This window comes from Haliotis rufescens, unplaced genomic scaffold (assembly GCF_023055435.1).
Source record: "Haliotis rufescens isolate VD_foot unplaced genomic scaffold, xgHalRufe1.0.p SCAF_4, whole genome shotgun sequence".
Lineage (NCBI taxonomy): Eukaryota > Metazoa > Mollusca > Gastropoda > Lepetellida > Haliotidae > Haliotis > Haliotis rufescens.
Genome location: NW_025964112.1, coordinates 36,518,873 through 36,538,324, shown reverse-complemented (window position 1 = coordinate 36,538,324; position 19,452 = coordinate 36,518,873). Strand labels below are relative to the sequence as shown.

Genomic DNA, 19,452 nt, shown 5'->3' with positions numbered 1-19,452 from the left:
CACACCAAAAACTTACCTACATCCCACCAAGATGAAGCTATCAATGTGAAATACACAACACAATTACGGGAGCAAATTCAGCCTGTCATGATGAACAGGTTACACCTACAGACCTTCAACAAGGAAATACATACCTGTACACAAGTGTACCACAATCACATGTGTCGTAAATAACCTGATGTTTAAGTGGGTGAAATCCATAGCTGTCAGCTGATAAATACATTCTGGTATGTTTCGGGTGACTGCTCTTATTGTTGATGATGTTTTTACTACTGAGTGTAGACCCGCACCCCTTTGATGAGTGTGTAGGTGGGTTAGCCAGGCTGCTTATTATCTGTGATTAACTTCATCATTATGGAAATAAATTTGCAGTCTCCTCGCTCTGGGTTTACCATGAGTAATTGCATAAAAATGTCAAAAAAAAAGACTCACTCTGTTATTATTCCCTACTCAGCATTGTGAGGAACAAGTTTTAAATTTTACAGTGAATGTGTTTTACATTATTATTTAGGATCACAGCACTCAATCCTGGACCAGTCAAACAAGTGGTCGAGAGTGTGAGCACCTATCCATCCTGACTGTATGATTGTACATAAGGAGGTAGGTCTGATTTGTTTGTTTGTTGTTTAAGACTGCACTCAGTAATATTCCAGCTATATGAAGGTGGTCTGTGAATATTTGAGTATGGACCAGACAATCCAGTGATTGACAACATGAGCATCGATCTACACAATTGGAATACGATGACATGCATCAACCAAGTCAGCAAGCCTGACAGCTGATCCCGTTTGTCACCTCTTGCGACAAACATGGGTTGCTGCAGACGAATTCAACCTGGATCTCCATGGGTCAGCTAGGTCGGAACCGAAGTTGGTACCTATTTGCCATGCACTTATCTTCGTATTATGCATTCCCAGCAGCCATTGTGAACAAGCAATCTGCATTTTTTTGTTTTCTTACGAGAAACATAGAAGCTGAACATACAGGGAACGTGTCAGTAGCCTGCTCTAACATTTCCATGGAGTCACTATCAAGAATGGGTCTTAAAAAATACAGTAAACTACAGTTATAACAAACTCAAAGGGACTACTAATTTTAGTTTGTTATAACCATAGTTCGTTATCAGCATATAAACAGCATAACTACAGCAAATAGTCGGGACCAAAAAGTAAGTTGGTTATATCCGTCAGTTCGTTATAAGCGTGTTCGTTATAACTGTAGTTTAGTGTATACAGCAAAACAGGGATTAGAACTATATATCTTTGTATTACAGTATTTATTTTACACTATTAATGCTAGATGCAAACATTTTGGAAATATCCTTCCAAACAAAATAAGTTTGTTCAAATTGCAGTTGTTATGTTCACACTGAAATCAAAGACCAAATAACTTTTGATCTAAAGCAGGTTCAAAATACAGAGGTTTTACATCAATTAATTCCACACATGGGACTCTGCCTATTCTATAAACTAATACAAACGTTGCCTGAAATAGACCGATCATATACCCGCTGTGTGAGTGAAATATCTGCCTGTGGTGTCCATGTCACCTGCTATTCATTACATCACTGTCACCACCCTGTCAGTCAAAGGTGAAATCAACAACATGCACAGCTATCTGTCGTATCTTGACTCAAGGAAATGCCTCCCTTATCAGCTGTGTTGAGGTTTGTTTGAATGCTTTAACCCCTGGGATGATAATATGCATGACCTAAGTCAATAAAACATTAATCACAAATATTTCCAAGGTTGTACATTGCATGTATGATCTGAATATTATGATAACAATTTTGCATCTAACATTTAAATCTATAATTAAAATAAATTTGAGTGTGTTTTGGTTCAAGTTTATACATGATTTGTTTGTTTGCTGTTTAACGCTGCTCTCAGCAATATTCCAGCTATATTACAGCGGTCAGTAAATAATAGAGTCTGGACTAGACAATCCAGTTCATGACATGAGCATCGATCTACGCAATTGGGATATGATTCCCGTGCAACCTTTCGAGTTGAGTTGATTGGTTCAACTGTGTCATATGGCCCTGTGACGCAGGGGTAGCATTATGCAGATGGCTGTTACAATGAATTCTCGTTCCACCCGTGACGAACAGGTCTGGTTGTTGATGAAATATAGTGATAGCTAAATAGACAGATTTTTTTATTCGTGCACCGATTGTCTTTAAATGTAATATCCAGTTATGTATGATTGTTTAATAATCTCATACCAACTTTGACTGGAGTAGGTCCAATAGTTTTTCAGATATTGTAGTAAACGTGTGAGTGTGGTTTAACACCATTTTTCATAGCTTTATTCTAGCCAAATCAAGGGGACACCAACCATGACCAAATTGTACCCACATTGGAATCAAACCTGGATCTTTTGTGACAAGCAAAACACCTAAACCACTAAGCTACCCTTATACAACCACAAGCACTCTTAACATTTAAATTTTTACTTTTAAAAATATCAAAATTTCCTTTTTATTGTTAATGTTATTTAGTTTTGACGTGATATTAAATGTAGTATTTTGAAATTGGAATTTTAACCTGTGTTCTCAAAAACATTAAAGCACTGGTACGAGCTAAACATTTTGCCTTGAGCACAGATAGGGTTAAACTATGACACAGATCTGCATCACAATATCTACATGTTCATCTCTGCCTGGGTTCATCAAAGGCGTTCAGGCAAGTGGAAACATCAAGAGTAACCATCTATCCAGCCAACATTGTTCACATGTAATAACCGTGTCTATCTTGCCTGTTAGTCCCGGAGGCCTAATTTACATTTGAAGGTAAGGACCTACATATTCTTGTCAAATAAGACACCCATCTGTCAACTGTAGACTTCAAATTCAGAAACAGGCTGTATTAACTACACAAAAGCAACAACAAATTCACTGGCTCTTGACAAGATTAGAACTTGATAATAAGCTTTCATTTTTTTAAATCTGACACAAATATTTCTTTCTCTCACTGACCTGCCAGGAATATTAACCAAGCTTTAGTCAAGTGAATTCTGTTACTAATCTCTTACTTAGATCCTTCACACACTGTCTTAACTAAACATAAGAGCGAATTAAACAACCAGGTAAATAACAGTAAACTCCTCACTCATCCCATTGGAAAATGTCAATTGCATATTTTTCTCAAAGTGAACGTCAATTTCAGAAGTGAAATTTACATTTGGCCTGCCAGTGTTTCACAAGGAGAGTGGGGGAAGGAAGGTGCAATGTACATCAAGGAATGTTGTATTAGGGACAGTGACACACACACTGTTTGTTCAGGGCCTGGAGAATTGCTGTGCTACTGTGAGTGTTAAATTAAACAATTTTCTAAACTTGGGGATAATCTAGTTTCAAGTCTTAAACTTTGTTAAAAGTTAAATTTAGATTGCCAGGTTTCAGAGGCATTATTGAACTCGATGAGCTTGTATTTGAAATATGACTTTAGAATATTTGCAAGAATGTATACATGCGTACGGAATGTAAATACAGGTAAATATATCTCAAAATTTAAAATATTTACGAGCAGTTTGACAACACATCAGCAAGGATGGGGGTACAGTAGTTTCATTCTCCATTGTTATGTCAGCATTTGTACAGCAGGTGATAAAAGAGTTTTTCAAACAAGCAAATACAAATTCCACCATGATCAAATTCAGGTTCCTAAAATCCTAACAGCATATTTCAGAGGTCTAAGTTTGTAATGATGCTTCCTTAATGGAAAGTGTCAAATTCTGCTGATGTGGAGTGAAAAGGTCGCCAATATTACAAGCCAAGCTGCAATGTCAGCTGAGTGAAACAAACACCAGCAGGAGTGCCTCTCGAACCTTCAATCACCTTTAACAACATGAAATCGACAAGCAATCAACGACAAAAGGAAATCTACAAACCTGAACTCCGCGATTATTCCATGGTTTCGAAAAGCAGCAAAGATATTTGTTTGCAAGGTAGACAAATTCAGATAGGTCAAAGGAATGAAATGGCCAAGTTTAGGCTCCGTCGCTAAGATAACACAAAAACAACAAGTCAAACATCGGCGAAAATGTCATCAGAGCTGTGTTTGGTTTTACTCAGGAACATCAAACGCACTCAGTTTGGCTTCAGTTTCGCTCAGCGAGGGTTAACACTTTGCACTGTAGGTAGACATACGACAGCTGCAGATGCCAGCGTAATCCTGCTCTGCATGTTGGGACTTACTGGCACGGGTGGGGTTCCGTAAGTCTTTAAACAGTGTGTACATACAAAGCCTCACAAATGAGGAAATTAGATCTTTGGGGTTTACCTTTAAAACACTCCATGTCCTTTGGCAGAGGCTGTGCTGAGAAGGTGGTTCACAGAACAGCTACATATCTATTTCTATGGCAACGTGGATATTTTCTACCTTTGTATTTGTTATTTATGGTATCTTTGCTCAAAATAATATTTTGTTCCCTTTTGGGTTTTGTTTCAGAAAATAGATTTACTTGAGGGTTATTTTCTTAAAATTATTCTGGGTGATCTTTTTTAAAAGAGATTTTTCTATATCCAAACTACATGAGAACATTTTAATTATGTTTGTAATTTTCAATCAAGCATACTTCTCCATCACTTACAAAATGTTTCTAATTCGTTGGAACATTTTTGATAAAAATATATTCTAGCCCATTATATTGACTGATCTAAAGCCCTGAAGTTGGGAACTATATCTGCTGATTCTTTCCAAATTGCATGATTTACACAATCAGACAAATTATTCCACAAGCAAATAATTTGTAACCTGATGTTGGTGTGAATCAACACAGACTCAATCCGTTAGAGCTGCTCCATTTCAAACAAAGCTTGTTTATTAAAAAATCTATCGTGCCATAGCCCCCAAAAGGCCCTAATATATATTTACCAATTGCACTTTTGCATACATTTCAATTTTTTAACCAAAATAGTTCATTCCCATTTTTATTTTAGTATGATTCTAACAAACAACTGATTAATATTTGCATTTGTTATTTAAAATATTTGACATAATTTAACAATTTATCCTTAAAAATGTATCGTTAAGATCAGTGATAAGCCTCAGTCGCTTAAAATAAATACCTGGCTGAAACCTACAGAGGCCAGCCTACATGTGTAGTCATGAAACTTTGTCCATCAGGGGGCACAGGTGGCCCAGTCGTCTAAAGCGCTGTGCAGAGTTGCATCCTCTGGGCACGCCAGAAACCGATGATTATGGGTTCGAATCCCGGTTCGCCCCGATTATGTTTCTAGGTTTGTCAGCACCATACCTATGCTCGTGGGTTTCAACGTAGTGGTAAATGCCTGAGACCTGCATCACTTCGGCCTTTCCTCCCACATTAAGCTGACACGCCGTGATATAACTGGAATACTGTTAAAAGCGGCGTAAAACCCAACTCACTCACTCACTCACTTTGTCCATCAGGCTAAGACCATGCAAAACGACAATGCAAAATAACAATGCAAAAATATCAGAGGATGAAATCCCAATGACATCTTTTTACTCACCAAATCAAGAGATTCACCAATGAGACCTTCCACCATCTTGGAGACATTTTGCCGAACCTGCAGGCTAGTTGATTCTCCTTCGTGGGGGATATCAAAACCTAAAATAAAACAACATAATACATACGTAAAACTGAATATAAAGTTTCCAGCCATCATAGAACAGGCTTCAGTGATTCATGATTACACAGGTTGGTTCAAAATGTGGGTTACATGATCCACATCAAGATACAAAGTTTTCCAAAAGTAGAGGAAGCATTCGTAAAATCTCACTTCCCTGCCTTGTTGAGGGCAAACCTCTGTGACATGTCTTGTCATTGTTTGCTGCTGCAAGTATCGATCTATGGTGAGGTGAGGTGATATTTGGTTTAACATTGCATCCACGATAATTGCACTTATATAGTGACATGCATGCATGTGTGTGTGTGTGGCTGCTTGTACTAGTCTGGACTGATGCCGATTTATAGTGCTAGCTAAATGAGATGACATGTTGCAGTTAAACATGAATACCCCACTCAGACACAGTATACTGACTCCAAGCAGACCAGTCCTTGTTTTAGCCCCTTAATGCCGAGCGCCAGACAGCGTAACAACAAGTAGCATCTTGTAACATCTTTTGGTATGATGCGGCCGGGGATCGAACCCTGGACCTTCCACTCTCCGGGCGGATGCTCTACCACTAGGCCACGGAGGCGGTCTGTATTGATCTATGATTTTTTAATATCTGTGATAGAGCAGTAAAAAAAACAGTAAGTATCCCACATTTTTAATTGCTTTACATCCTAACCATTTTGGGGGAAAAAGAAACTTGAAAATGTTCAAACTTAAATTCATGATAAAATATTTCAATTATTCAAAGGCTGATAAAACAGGATAAATCTGGATGAAACCACGAAGGTGATGATAGCCATTTAACAAACTCCATCAGAAACGATGCTCCTGTCTATTCTACAGCCTAGTTGTGGCTTGATACAGAAGATGATCTGGTTGTTACTTGTAGTTGTGGAGTGTTGTGAGGTGTTCCATGCCTAAACCACCTACTTGTATAACTTTCTGCAGCTTTTCATGTTTGTTATCCTTTCAGGACAGCACTTTCGCCAACTGGTCAGGAATTTATTTCCGCCTTATACTGTATCTGTAATTCTCTGTATTACTATTTACTGTATTACAATTTTTGGGATATTTTTTGCGATGTGATGTGAAATGGGGTTTCACATCCCATCCAAGATTATTGCACATATATAGTGATGTGTATGCACGTGTGTGTGTGTCTGTGTGCGGCTAATGTCAATTTTATAGTGCTAGCTCACTGATATACCATGTCATAGTTTAACATGAATACCCCACTCAGACACAGTAAACTGACTCCAAGTCAACCAGTCCTTGTTTTAGCCCCTTAATGCTGAGCCAGGCAGGGTAACAACAAGTACCACCCTTTAACATTTTTTGGTATGATCCAGGGATCGAACCCCGTATCTTCCGCTCTCTGGGCGGATGCTTTACCACAAGACCACAGAGGCGGTCCAGGAATATTTTATGAAATTTTGTGCTCAGTCTTCACTACACAAACTTCCCCAAAATATTCATGATCCCTTACTTTTTTTGTTCAGTATATATTGACAATGTAACTGGTTTTGATTCTTCATTTCAAAAACACTTGTTTAATTCTTCCAGTTCGTCATCTTTTCTGTCATACTTCACTTATTCTTTCCCCACATAACTATTCATAGGCTTTGATCCATCTCTTGGTTAACTATTAACATACAGTGTTTGTGGGCTTCCTACTCACTTTCATAGGCAAGCTGCAGTCTCTGTGAGAACCCTGTGAGGAGTTCTTTCATCCGACTGCGAAATGTTAACATCGCCTCGCCATCTATAATAAAGAACATTGTGTCATGTTTCTGGCTGAATGTCTATATTCATATTCATATGACATAAACTACTCAAAAGTAGATTAACTACAGTAATATGAAAGAATCCAGTGGTCCTTAAGTTCTTTTGCGTAGTATATTTCTGTATCTGCTGTATCTGGCTTTAACAAACTAATGTCATGGGATTAAACCTGTCCACTGAAACATCACTCGCATCAGGGACTTTACCAAGCTGCGAGCAATTGTGAAATTGTATATATTATGTTCACATTCAGATTTGACAATTTTTGCATTAAATATTACTGTATTCGACGTAATAAGCGTCCACGGCGATAATAGCTAAGATATTGGCTAGTGAACAATCCCAATTAGCACCCCTTCCGCTTGATCAATGTACACAAGACTTTTTTTTTTCGAGTATAATACGCACTCATGTGTCATATGCACCCTTATAATAGGCAATTAAATTATGGACAAATATATCTGTCTTATATAAATACTTCAGGCTCTCAGCATACAACACAAAATTTATCTTTCAACTCTGTTTTTGCCACCAAAATAATATTCTAATAAGAGACCCTATTTCTAATTTTGAGAGCACCCTGGGCACTTATTACATCGAATACGGTACACATTTACAAAATTATGTTAACACAACTTGGTCATTTTGCTGGTAGTCCAATCAAAACCCCAATGATGCTTTATGCACTATAGTGTATTCACTATTTACTAATGTAAAATGAAAATAACACTATTCACCAGCATGTTCACTATTCACGATATGTTTAAAAAAATCACCTTGCTGAAGACTGACATTGTCACTATTCACCAACATTCTCAGATTGGTCACAGACACTCTCATTTTTCATTTCAACTTCACATTCTCACTACCATAGATATTCTCGCAATGCCCAAGTCGTGATGGACCTGGTGTTTAATGTTGGATGACTCACAAGATGTACTCCCGAAGGTGGAGGAGATTCCGGAGGGAGATTGTTCGTCCAGGGCTCTGGTTAGCTCCGCTAAGAGCTGATCAAACTTGGTCTTGAACTTGCTCTCCTCAGCTCTCCGGGCGCTCTCGTATGCCTCCTGGTAGATGTCTGCAACAACAGAGAATAGAGTTCATTTGATCATTCAGATACTCTGCAACAACTGAGACCACAGTTCATTTGATCATTCAGATCCTCTGCAACAACTGAGACCACAGTTCATTTGATCATTCATATCTTCTGCAACAACTGGGAATACAGTTCATTTGATCATTCACAACAACAGTGAATAAAGTTCATTTGATCATTCACAACAACAGTGAATAAAGTTCATTTGATCATTCACAACAACAGTGAATACAGTTTGTTGACTAAGTGTAAGCAGATAGATAGCTATGGGGTGTTACGGCCCATCTTCAAGTCCAATGAGTGTTGCATCCTATAGACACACCAGAAACCTGTGATCGTGGGTTCAAATCCCAGTTCGCTCTGATTGGTTTTTAGGTTTGTCAGCACCATACCCACCAAAGTGGTAAACATCTGAGACCTGCATCACTTTGGGCTTTCCTCCCACATCAAGCTAATACTCTGAGATATAACTGGAATACTGTTCAAAGCTGCGTTAAACCCGACTCACTCACTCAAACCGCATGACCGCCATTTCACTTAGACAATAAGCCGTTGAAATGGAATATTTTACATTTTTCCTTTTCATTAAGATTGATAATACCATTGTTAAGTTCTTAATCCCGAGGTTTATTTTTTTAATATATGTGCATAATGTGCAATCATGTTTGTTTGTTTGTTTGTTTGTTTGTAGTTTAATGCCTCTCTCAGCAATATTCTAACTATATGACGGCAGTCTGTAAATGATCAAGTCAGCACCAGACAATCCAGGGATTGACATCATGAGTATCAATCTACACAATTGGGATACGATGACATGCATCAACCAAGTCAGCGAGCCTGACCACCCGATCTCTTTATTCGCCTCTTACGACAAGCTCAGTCTCCGTTTATGGTAAGCATGGGTTGCTGAAGACCTATTGTAACTCGGATCTTCACCAGTCTGCAATCATGTAAAGTATACAGCATCTTCAGACTGCAGGCACTGGACACTCGTAAGTGAGTCTGATTTAACGCTGCCTTCATCAGACTATTCCAGTTTCCCAAGGGAGACAACTCTTTGCTGGAAACGTATGTGAACCATTCCACATTAAACCCTGCCATTGGCACTCAAATACAAGCAATTTCAAACACTGGATACTTTTAGAAATGTTTTACCTAACAAAATGACAACATGAAAACACATCAGTCAATATTTGGCCAAATTCTCAGGATATATATATAACCCATTTCGAAAGCCTAGGAATATTTTCAACATTAAGATATGGATAGCAAACTGTACCCAATCTATTTATATATATGCCAGATGAGAAAGAGGCTTTTCCAAGATACCCTCATAGATTGGGTGGATCTTTCTTAAGAACAGGACTGTCTTGACATACGTCCATATGATTAACATACAGCCCTGGTCTTTGAAGTGAATGTAATTGCCAGATTGAACTTGGACCTGCCACCACGTAATGGCAACCTTGTATTTGATGAGCTGATCAAGTTTAGGGACTCTACAAGTGACAAGGGTGTGCAAATAGGCTTGGGAATGTTGGACATCTCGCCAAATGTCAAACTGCTATAAAACCCAGAAAAACAAGTCTCTTAAAGCCCAGCGTTGTATGTAACAAGTGACAGGTCTGAAGAAATGTGACGGAAGTATGTGCTAATGATCTGAACATGATATATACAATGATTGACATGTGATATACACAATGAGTGACATGTGATATATATACCTTAAGTGACTTGGGATTTATACAAAAAGTAACACCTAACATATACATTGATTGACATGTGATATATCCTAGAGTCTTATGATATATATATATATATATATATATATATATATATATATATATATATATATGTGACACATCATAAATATCTAGTGATTATTGCAAGGACTGATATTATTTATAAACGAGATACATTGACTCTTGTACAGACAAAAATAGACTTATTATCAGTTGCATTAAACCACCCAAAAGAACTATGATCTTTTTTAAAACAAATCATTCATCAACCTTTTATACTGAAATGCTCTGTTTCATCTGTTCATGATAATTAACATATTGATAAACAAACAAAAATAAAAACTCACATGGCATAAAAATATACTTGCTAAAAGCAAAAATACTAAAATTGTAAATTAAAGGCTAAATATCATAAAAACAATATCATGCTTTAAGTGAAATATAAACTAAAACTGTAAATTAAGAACTGAATATTACCAAAAACTAAAATATGTTTGACTATTAATGACATCAGGATGTTTTACCTTAGAATGCTGTGATCAGCTCCAAAATATTAAATCTCCCCGAAACGATCAACAATATGTGTGTGACCACTGACATCTTAAACTTTCTTACTTTATCAAATTATCATCGCATAGCTTTCACTTTCAGCAAATCTTACCATCCTAAAGCGCTAACGTTGCCATCTGACCCACGGTTTATGACAACATAAAACCCATTTTGTCTTTGCTGAACAGAGAGGTATGTCAGTGGACAAACTTAACTACATATAATGGCATCCATTGTCAAGTTGGTGAAAAATGTTCCTTATTTTTGGCAACAAACATTTCCAAGCATACAGAGTTAGCCATTTTGTTTAGTGAGCAAACAAGTTTATGAGTCGTGCTGGGTTTGACAGAGTAAGACAAACAAAGCCATAAATACCAGGTTATTCTTTAGGGACAAACATATTACACAACAAAAAGTTGATGTATAACACATATGAGGTATTTTTTACTCCACTAATTCTAAAAGAAATCTTTGTTTAACATGTATGCTCACAGAGACTTTGAGGTAAGCGTATATTTAGATATTTTTGCAGTGTAACGTGATTTTTTGGAAGGAGGTTTTAGGTCTGTTTATGCAGCTTACATTCGTTTACACAGGATTTTACTGAAATATTTGGTCTTCTATAAGACTACAAATTGTGAATAGATGCAAATAATTTACATAGCAGGTTCTGGGGGATGCTGAACAGTATGGCTGTGTAAACAGTTCAACGTAATCAAAATTGTAGATTCCATGTTACAAAAGACTGATATTTTTTATGCTGGTATAAACTGTAATTCAAAGTTCAGAGTGTCTGTTTATAATTTTAAGAATACTACCTCTATTACATTTGGAGTAATCCCGCCCACTTCCCCAATTATCTGCATCTGAGAGCCGATTGTTGGAAAGAAGTGAGGTCTCTCACCCTGCACATGCGCAGGAGCATTGAGCAGCAGAACAATATTGTCGCACAACTGATTATGGATAGTTGACAATAAAGAAGACTTTGTTAAAAATCTAAAAATGTGATGACAGCCAAAATACAGGAGTTAGTGTGAGAGAGAGTGAGTGAGCATGGTTTTACACCGCTTTTAGCAATATTCCGGCAATATAACGGCAGGGGACACCAGAAACGGGCTTCAAACATTGGACCCATGTGGGGAATCAAACCTGGGTCTTCGACATGATGACCCAATGCTTTAACCACTAGGCTACCCCACCACCCCGGAAATCAAGTACAGCATGCAACAAGATACTGCCATGTTTCTCCATGTTCATCCTTTTGACCCCAAAAGTTATCACCTATAGTCCCCTGGTCTTAAACACAGACTGAACCAGGTAAATCCCTGTTTTTCTTCGGCTCCATAAATTATCAATTAAATTATCCTATCAAAACAAGAAGTCAAAGTATAAATACTTGCATCTCAGTCACAAACAGTTGAATATATAGATACAGAATATTTAAATGATAACTGATGTCAATATGGAGTTCTTACTTACTCACAGAATAGCATGAGGACATAATATCCTTCTGATCTAGTAAGTAATGAGTTAAGATTTGCTCTGCAGAACATATACCAGCAATATCTGTCAGGGGACACCAGACATGGTGCCTATGGCATGACAAGTTCACACTAAAACCACTTGGCTACAATCCACCCTGATACATTAAGTTATTTTTTGAAGAGTATAAGAACTTTAAAAAATCATTTCAAAACATATCCTTATAATTAATATTTCTAATATTCATCATTTAGTGCCTTAAATGACTTCAGTCCTTGAAGTCTAAACTGTTTTTCTACAAAATTACTGTTAGCGAAATCATTTAGTGATAAGTTCATAAGTTCTATTTGTAACACATGAGAAAATGCAACATGTGTTAATCATATTCTTTGAAAACATCATTCGTAAATGTTTCATAAACAAAATTTACATATAACATTTGACTCCACATCACATCATGTAACTCAAATTCAACAGAAAATTCCTCGTATCTCAAATCTGCCCCTACATTCATGACCCACTTCAAGAATAGGTCAACATGTGAATATTTCAAATGTCCATATATCAGAGAAACATGACCCACCCTGACAGCCATGACACCATTATCATAAAACATATATTAATGTCCACAGAACACTGATAATAATCCAATTATATACAGCCAGTATTCACGTACATTCTCAGAAGTCTTGACATTATTGTGAATAAACGTGGACAAAAAGGAAAAAACTATGAAACAATTCTAAAGATTGGCACATCTGCACATCTTTTGTCTCAAATTCTTTTAAGGAAATTGTCATAACCTTTTGTCTGGATTTTGATCATTTGTATGGTTGTCTTAAGATGCCAGTTCATGAGTGAGTAGAAGTTTACGATGGTTCTAGCAATATTCCAGCCATCACAGAGGGACTTCACATGTTGCACCAGCGTGGGGAATCAAACCCAGTACTTTGGTGTGACAAACTAACGCTTTAACCACTAGGCTACCTACCCTGCTGATGAGAGGCTAATTTACCCTCTTATAAAAATATCAAAAATATAATGATGCATTCAATACAAATACATTTTCAGCTTTTCCTGATTGTATCATAATATATGTATTACATATAAGTAAAATTTAAATGATTTTTCAAAACCAACTTCAAATTACCGTATTCGACGTAATAAGCGCCCCGCTCTAATAAGCGCCCACGGCGATATTTGCTAATATTTGCACCCCTTCCGATTGTTCAATGTACACAAGACTTATTTATTCGCGTATAATACGTGTGCTATATGCATCCTTGATAATAGAAATTAAATTCTGGAAAAATATATCTGTCCCATATAAACATTCAGGCTGTCAGCATAAACCACGAAATTTACGATCTTTCAACTCTGTTGTTTTTCACCAAAATAATATTCTAATAAGAGCCCCCTATTTCTAATTTTAAGAGCACCCTGGGCACTTATTATGTCAAATACGGTAATCCTGATTCTATTTATCTTCTTACATCTTGATCTATTGACGAAATTCTGCTGAACAAGAAAACAATCCAACAGTTTAAACATATATCAAGCATTAACATCATTAACTTTTTTCAATTTGTTTTACTCATACAACTAATATTATACTAAACATTTGATAGGAATAATCAGATACAGTAAACTACGGTCATAACAAAACTCAAAGGGACCACTAATTATATTTCATTATAACCGTAATTTGTTATAAGCATATATACAGCATAAATACAGAAAATGGTACGGACAAAAAAATAAGTTTGTCATATCTGCCAATTCGTTATAAGCGTGTTTGTTATAAACATAGTTTCCTGTATGTCATTATGTGAAAAAAATAAACGACTTGTGGTCGTTGTTAATCATACAGTAAAACACTGCAGGGAGAAAAAAACATGAGCGGTGCAGCCCCGAGTGGTTTATTCTCCCTGCAGTGTTTTATTGTACGATAAACAAAAGTAAAATATTTACCTATATTTAAATAATGATGACTCCCTAAATACAATCTGACTTTAGCAATGTCAGACAAGTCCTTCTTATGAACAGGGGGGTTAAGTTTGGTATTTCCTGAATATTCTCAAAAGTTGCATGTGGATTATCTGTACCTTTTCTTCCAATACTGATTGTCATATCTCTCCGACTTTCAGATAAAATTATAAGCATTTATCTGCGTTTCCTAGCTACACCCATGGGGAACAACTAACAAGACACTTCTCTCTCACAAATAACGGCATCCAATTTACGACGTCATCAACTTGTGCGTGCATGTTAGAATTTCCCAAAATGTCATGATAGAACAATGCTTTAAAGTGAAAAAAAACCATGCTTCATTCTTCTTTGTGATTTATTGCATGGCTATCTTGTATTTAAATACACACTGGACATAGAAGAATCAGTTTTGTGTATCATGGAAAGATGAAAATATCGTATCTTACTACCAGACTGTCTCATGTGCTACACATACACCTACTTCTACAACTGAACATACTACTACTACTACTACTACTACTACTACTACTACTATGATGACTACTACTACTACTGGGGCGGTCGGGTAGCCTAGTGGTTAAAGCGTTCGCTCGTCACGCCGAAGACCCGGGTTCGATTCTCGACATGGGTACAATGTGTGAAGCCCATTTCTGGTGTCCCCCGCCGTGATATTGCTGGAATATTGCTAAAAGCGGCGTTAAACCATACTCACTCACTCACTCACTACTACTACTACCATGACTACTACTACCACTACGACCATGACTACTACTACTTTTACTAGAAGATACTACCAAGAAACATTTAATTTCCTAAAGCAAAATTTATGAAAAATTCAACTGAATACATTAGCAATATACCGTATTTGACGTAATAAGCGCCCCGCTCTAATAAGCACCCACGGCGCCATTTTCTAAGATATTGGTTAGTGAACAATCCCAATTAGCACCCCTTCCGATTGATCAATTTACACAAGACTTATTTATTCGCGTATAATACGCACTTGTGTGTTATATGCACCCTAAATTATGGGCATTTAATTCTGGAAAAATATATCTGTCGTACATAAACATTTCAGGCTGTCAGCATAAACCACGAAATTTATCTTTCAACTCTGTATTTTTCAACAAAATAACATTCTAATAAGAGCCCCCTATTTCAAATTTTGAGTGCGCCCCGGGCGCTTATTACGTTGAATACGGTACTTCAAAAGACCAGATACATATTCTTATCAACAGATCAAAACACATCTCACATCCATTCAACCTGATGCAATAAACGTGTTATACATTCCTGAGACAATCTCTCATCAAGTGGCAGTTATTCCCTGCCATACTCTATGCCCTGATTCACACAGATAAATCAGGAGAGAATACAGCTGTGAGTAAGGTGATAAAACAATGACAATGATCGTCAATTTCAACATCAAAGACAATTCTGATATAAACCGTGGTGACATATTCCATACTGCTGGGGGTCAGCGTGTCATATCATTTCATATTCAGTCAGCGTACATTATGATTCACCTCATTACCATGGTGGGAACTGACCAAGTTTAAACGTCGAGGACTGACACCTGCAGTTCGTATAGCATGTATAAATCAGTAGACAGTGAGTAGATCGATAGACTGGACTCTGACAGCAGAATGTCAGAAAAAGTTGATCATATCTCACATGGTTGATAAAGGCCAAAAAATTCATACTTCTAACCTGATCCTGACCAAAACAAACTGATATTTTCCACCAACGACAGAATATTATTTTTATAAAGAAGAAACAGGCTGCAGATGGTGACACACAAGATGAAAAATTGACATGGAACTATTTTGTTACCCTTGAATCTATATGTCAAAAAAAGCCCCCAAAGTTGTTGAACTATATACAGTAAACTACGGTTATAATGAACTCAAAGGGACTACTAATTTTGGTTTGTTATAACCATAGTGCGTTAAAAGCATATATACAGCATAACTACAGCAAATAGTCGGGACCAAAAAGTAAGATCGTTACATCCGTCAGTTCGTTATAAGTGTGTTCGTTTTAACCATAGTCAACTGTAATTACAGATTATTTGTTCAGACAACCCATCAAATAATGTTTTTTTTAGCTTGTCACCTTCATAACATGAATATACATCACACTAATTAATAACATAATGCTAATTGTGTACCAATTCTGGTATGTCAGTGCTAATGTGAGTAAAATGTTTGACAATGTTTGACAATGTACATACTTTTCTGAAACAAGTCTTTGCAGCTTCATTTGTCATTGTGCATATCATTAACTTCACAGGATATTTTCCATCTTTCAATATTTCTGACATAATAACATAAGTTTGATACAATATTTCAAATAAAATTATAACCTCCGTTTATTCGTGCTTTGTCATCATCACAATATCATGCCTGTACATAGAGATTTTATGGCAAGTTCAAATCATTGGTGTTATTAGGGTGTCAAATAATTCTTTGACAATGAATGTTGACTTAACACAATCATCTACATTATTTTTCATTCTGTATTTTCTAAAATTGAATCCAATTAACTGACATTTGTCTAGTTTCCCACCTGTCACATTGCCCACATTTTCCTTCAGTGTCAAAGCAACCTAAACAATACAAATTAACTTGTGTGAAACCTGAATCCTTGAGCATCATGGTAATGGGTACATGTCATGGCATTTTAGAAAGAAAAATTAAATCCCTACAAATGATCTAGAATCTACATAATTAAAAGAGGGGATTTTATTTCATTCAGTTAAAATGCTTAAATTACATAAACAAAGACATGTGACCTTTCTATACAGTACACAGAAGAAATAATCCATAAAATTAGTGATGGAGAGATTATTGCTAAATGCTGCATCAGAAATCAGAAGCTACATACTGTGAGAAAATACAGGTAGACGTGTGTTGATAAATTATGGATAAGGGCTGAATACACTATAAACTTGAGTGATAGAGAAGTCTGAGGGAAAGCGTAAATATCTCTGCAAATAAGAATTTCAGGGAAACTGGAAATAATTTATCTGCAAGTAAGTCTGACAAGAGGCAGGGAAGAAGGAGGTATCCTTGTATGATCAATAAAATATTTAAGGAAGTTTCTAATATGACTGCAAATGAGGTTAATAATTAAAGAACATTTCAGTTGTCTGAATAAACAGTAAGAATAATTCATTCAATGGAAAACCCACAAAGAATAACTAATATATCAAAGTATGTTTTCTGGTTATTATAATCAGACCCTTTGGAAACAAGTTTATGAATATTTTACCTCTTGTATCTTTGCGTGGTTTCCCTCTGACTGACTCCGTTTCCCTCGATCTCTTGGTATCAAAATGAAGCAGCCGTTGATCCCTTGTTGTCGAGGTAAGTAATGTCTCCAAGGATGCTGCTCGCGAGACCGGCTTATCAGAAACTGGAGAGCGCGATGATGAGACTGGCAATTCTGTTAGGAAAGACACAAGAAAGAAAATAGTGAAATCTTGTGTTGGTTTCAAGTCTAGGATTGGGTGATCATCCAAACTATCAATATTTATTTGTGACAGGTTCGCGGACTGCAACCAAACATGAACTGAGAATGCCGGGCTCGGTTGAAGCAGAGCGACACCGGAAATGGTGAATCCTTGAATCAATCAGAGGACTTTTTGCAAATGTTGCAGAGTATCCTCAGAAAATTAGAATACTCGCCTTGACTTTTTAGCATTCATCGTCTTGTTAACTTATTGCTGACATTTTAGACATTTTGATTACTGAAATAAAATAGATTCAGCTCACAAATAATGTTTTTGCAACAAATCTCAATGTTAAAAGCATGAATAAAAACTTCAGTGTAAAAATTATTTATCAGATTTATGATTTTTTCTTGTCAGAAGTAAAACTCATTTGCCACATTTTTTTAAAACAAAAGGTGTTCACCTGGGAACCAAAATCATAAATTCATGTTTAGGAATATGGTGGTATAAACAGATCTGATAATTCAAAATAAGCATTCAAACAAATAAATCATTTACAGACACATATAAATCACTTACAAACACAAATAAATCATTCACCAACACAATCATCTAATCCAGCATTATGGTTCACTTGAATCCAGACACAAAGATTAATGAATGCAATGCAAGAGCATCAAACATGTGGCCCTGCAAGACACTGATAAGCATACTGTATAACTTGCATCCCCAGGCAATTCAAACCAGACCAGTAAACCTCAGTCGATCACTGAGTGCAAGTGGACGCATTGTGCCTCACAAATACATTGATATTTATTCCGATTGAGAGACGTTAAAACTTTAAATTTGTTCGCAATGGAAACCAAAGGGGAAAGAAGACATCCCTGGCAAACACCAGTGGAACACGGATGTTAACGTTTTGTGTAAAGGTGGCAACTGGAGACCATCTTGTTGTTAATCAACAAGTAGGGGGAGGTCCTTGCACACGACTCAATTCACATCATCATGGTAACAACAGGTGACTGTAAACAAATACCATGCACCTCAAGCAAGAAGAGGTTTAAAGCTTGCTCTGGTTTTAATCGCACCTGCCCCCTAACCATCAAGACAAGGGTACATGACTTAGGAGACATGTACCCCAGAAAAACATTTTTACCTGCAAAGACATTTTTGCCTAGACATTCTTGTTTCAAATTAAGGAATTTCGTTTACAAGGCACAAAAAGTCCAGAGGTGTAAGGTATCTTTCATTATATGTAAGAATAGTTAGTAAGGGTATCACATACTTGACTATGGTTAATATTTCTATTTCCTGAATATATAATGATTTGACTACAACTTATAGTGATGAAGAACATTATTCATCCCCTTGCTGAAACTCAGATAATTGTTTATTCAACACTTCACACAATCTTATCCAAGCAAACAAAGAAAACTTTCCACATAATACTTGTTGGTTGCATGCTAAAACCCACCTCTTTAAAAATTTATTTGAAAACAAAAATATGCCTTATGCTTGCCAGCTGTCATGAGACATAGCCAAGCATTAAATCTAGTGTAATCCCTTTCCTTATGGTCAGAAACTGAAAACATGGCCCACCGCCATGCACTCAATACATGATATTTATCCTGAGGAGATGACTGTACTGACCTTGGACAGCAAACTAGTGGCCAAAGAGGTAAACATCTACCAGTGCTGTACTCAGGCCTAGGACAGGCAAACTGGTGATTGATAGGGTGAACATCTACCAGTG

At 36.6% G+C, this 19,452-nt stretch overlaps 1 protein-coding gene and 1 long non-coding RNA gene across 13 annotated transcripts in view; one reads left to right on the top strand and one right to left on the bottom strand.

Annotated features, from left to right (window-relative positions):
• The window catches only part of LOC124134705 (titin homolog), a 171,274-nt gene that overhangs the window by 30,676 nt on the left and 121,146 nt on the right, over positions 1 to 19,452 (bottom strand). For all 12 annotated transcript variants that reach the window (XM_048381983.1, XM_048381987.1, XM_048381988.1 and 9 more), the window contains 4 exons: positions 17,519 to 17,692; positions 8,319 to 8,465; positions 7,284 to 7,367; positions 5,498 to 5,595 (listed from right to left, as the gene is read on the bottom strand). In XM_048381983.1, the coding sequence (XP_048237940.1) occupies positions 5,498 to 5,595; positions 7,284 to 7,367; positions 8,319 to 8,465; positions 17,519 to 17,692 (503 nt within the window). The remainder of the gene's footprint in view (positions 1 to 5,497; positions 5,596 to 7,283; positions 7,368 to 8,318; positions 8,466 to 17,518; positions 17,693 to 19,452) is intronic.
• The window catches only part of LOC124134707, a 48,288-nt gene continuing 31,314 nt past the window's right edge, over positions 2,479 to 19,452 (top strand). Inside the window, exon 1 of the long non-coding RNA XR_006861136.2 lies at positions 2,479 to 2,791. This is a non-coding gene — a long non-coding RNA (uncharacterized LOC124134707). The remainder of the gene's footprint in view (positions 2,792 to 19,452) is intronic.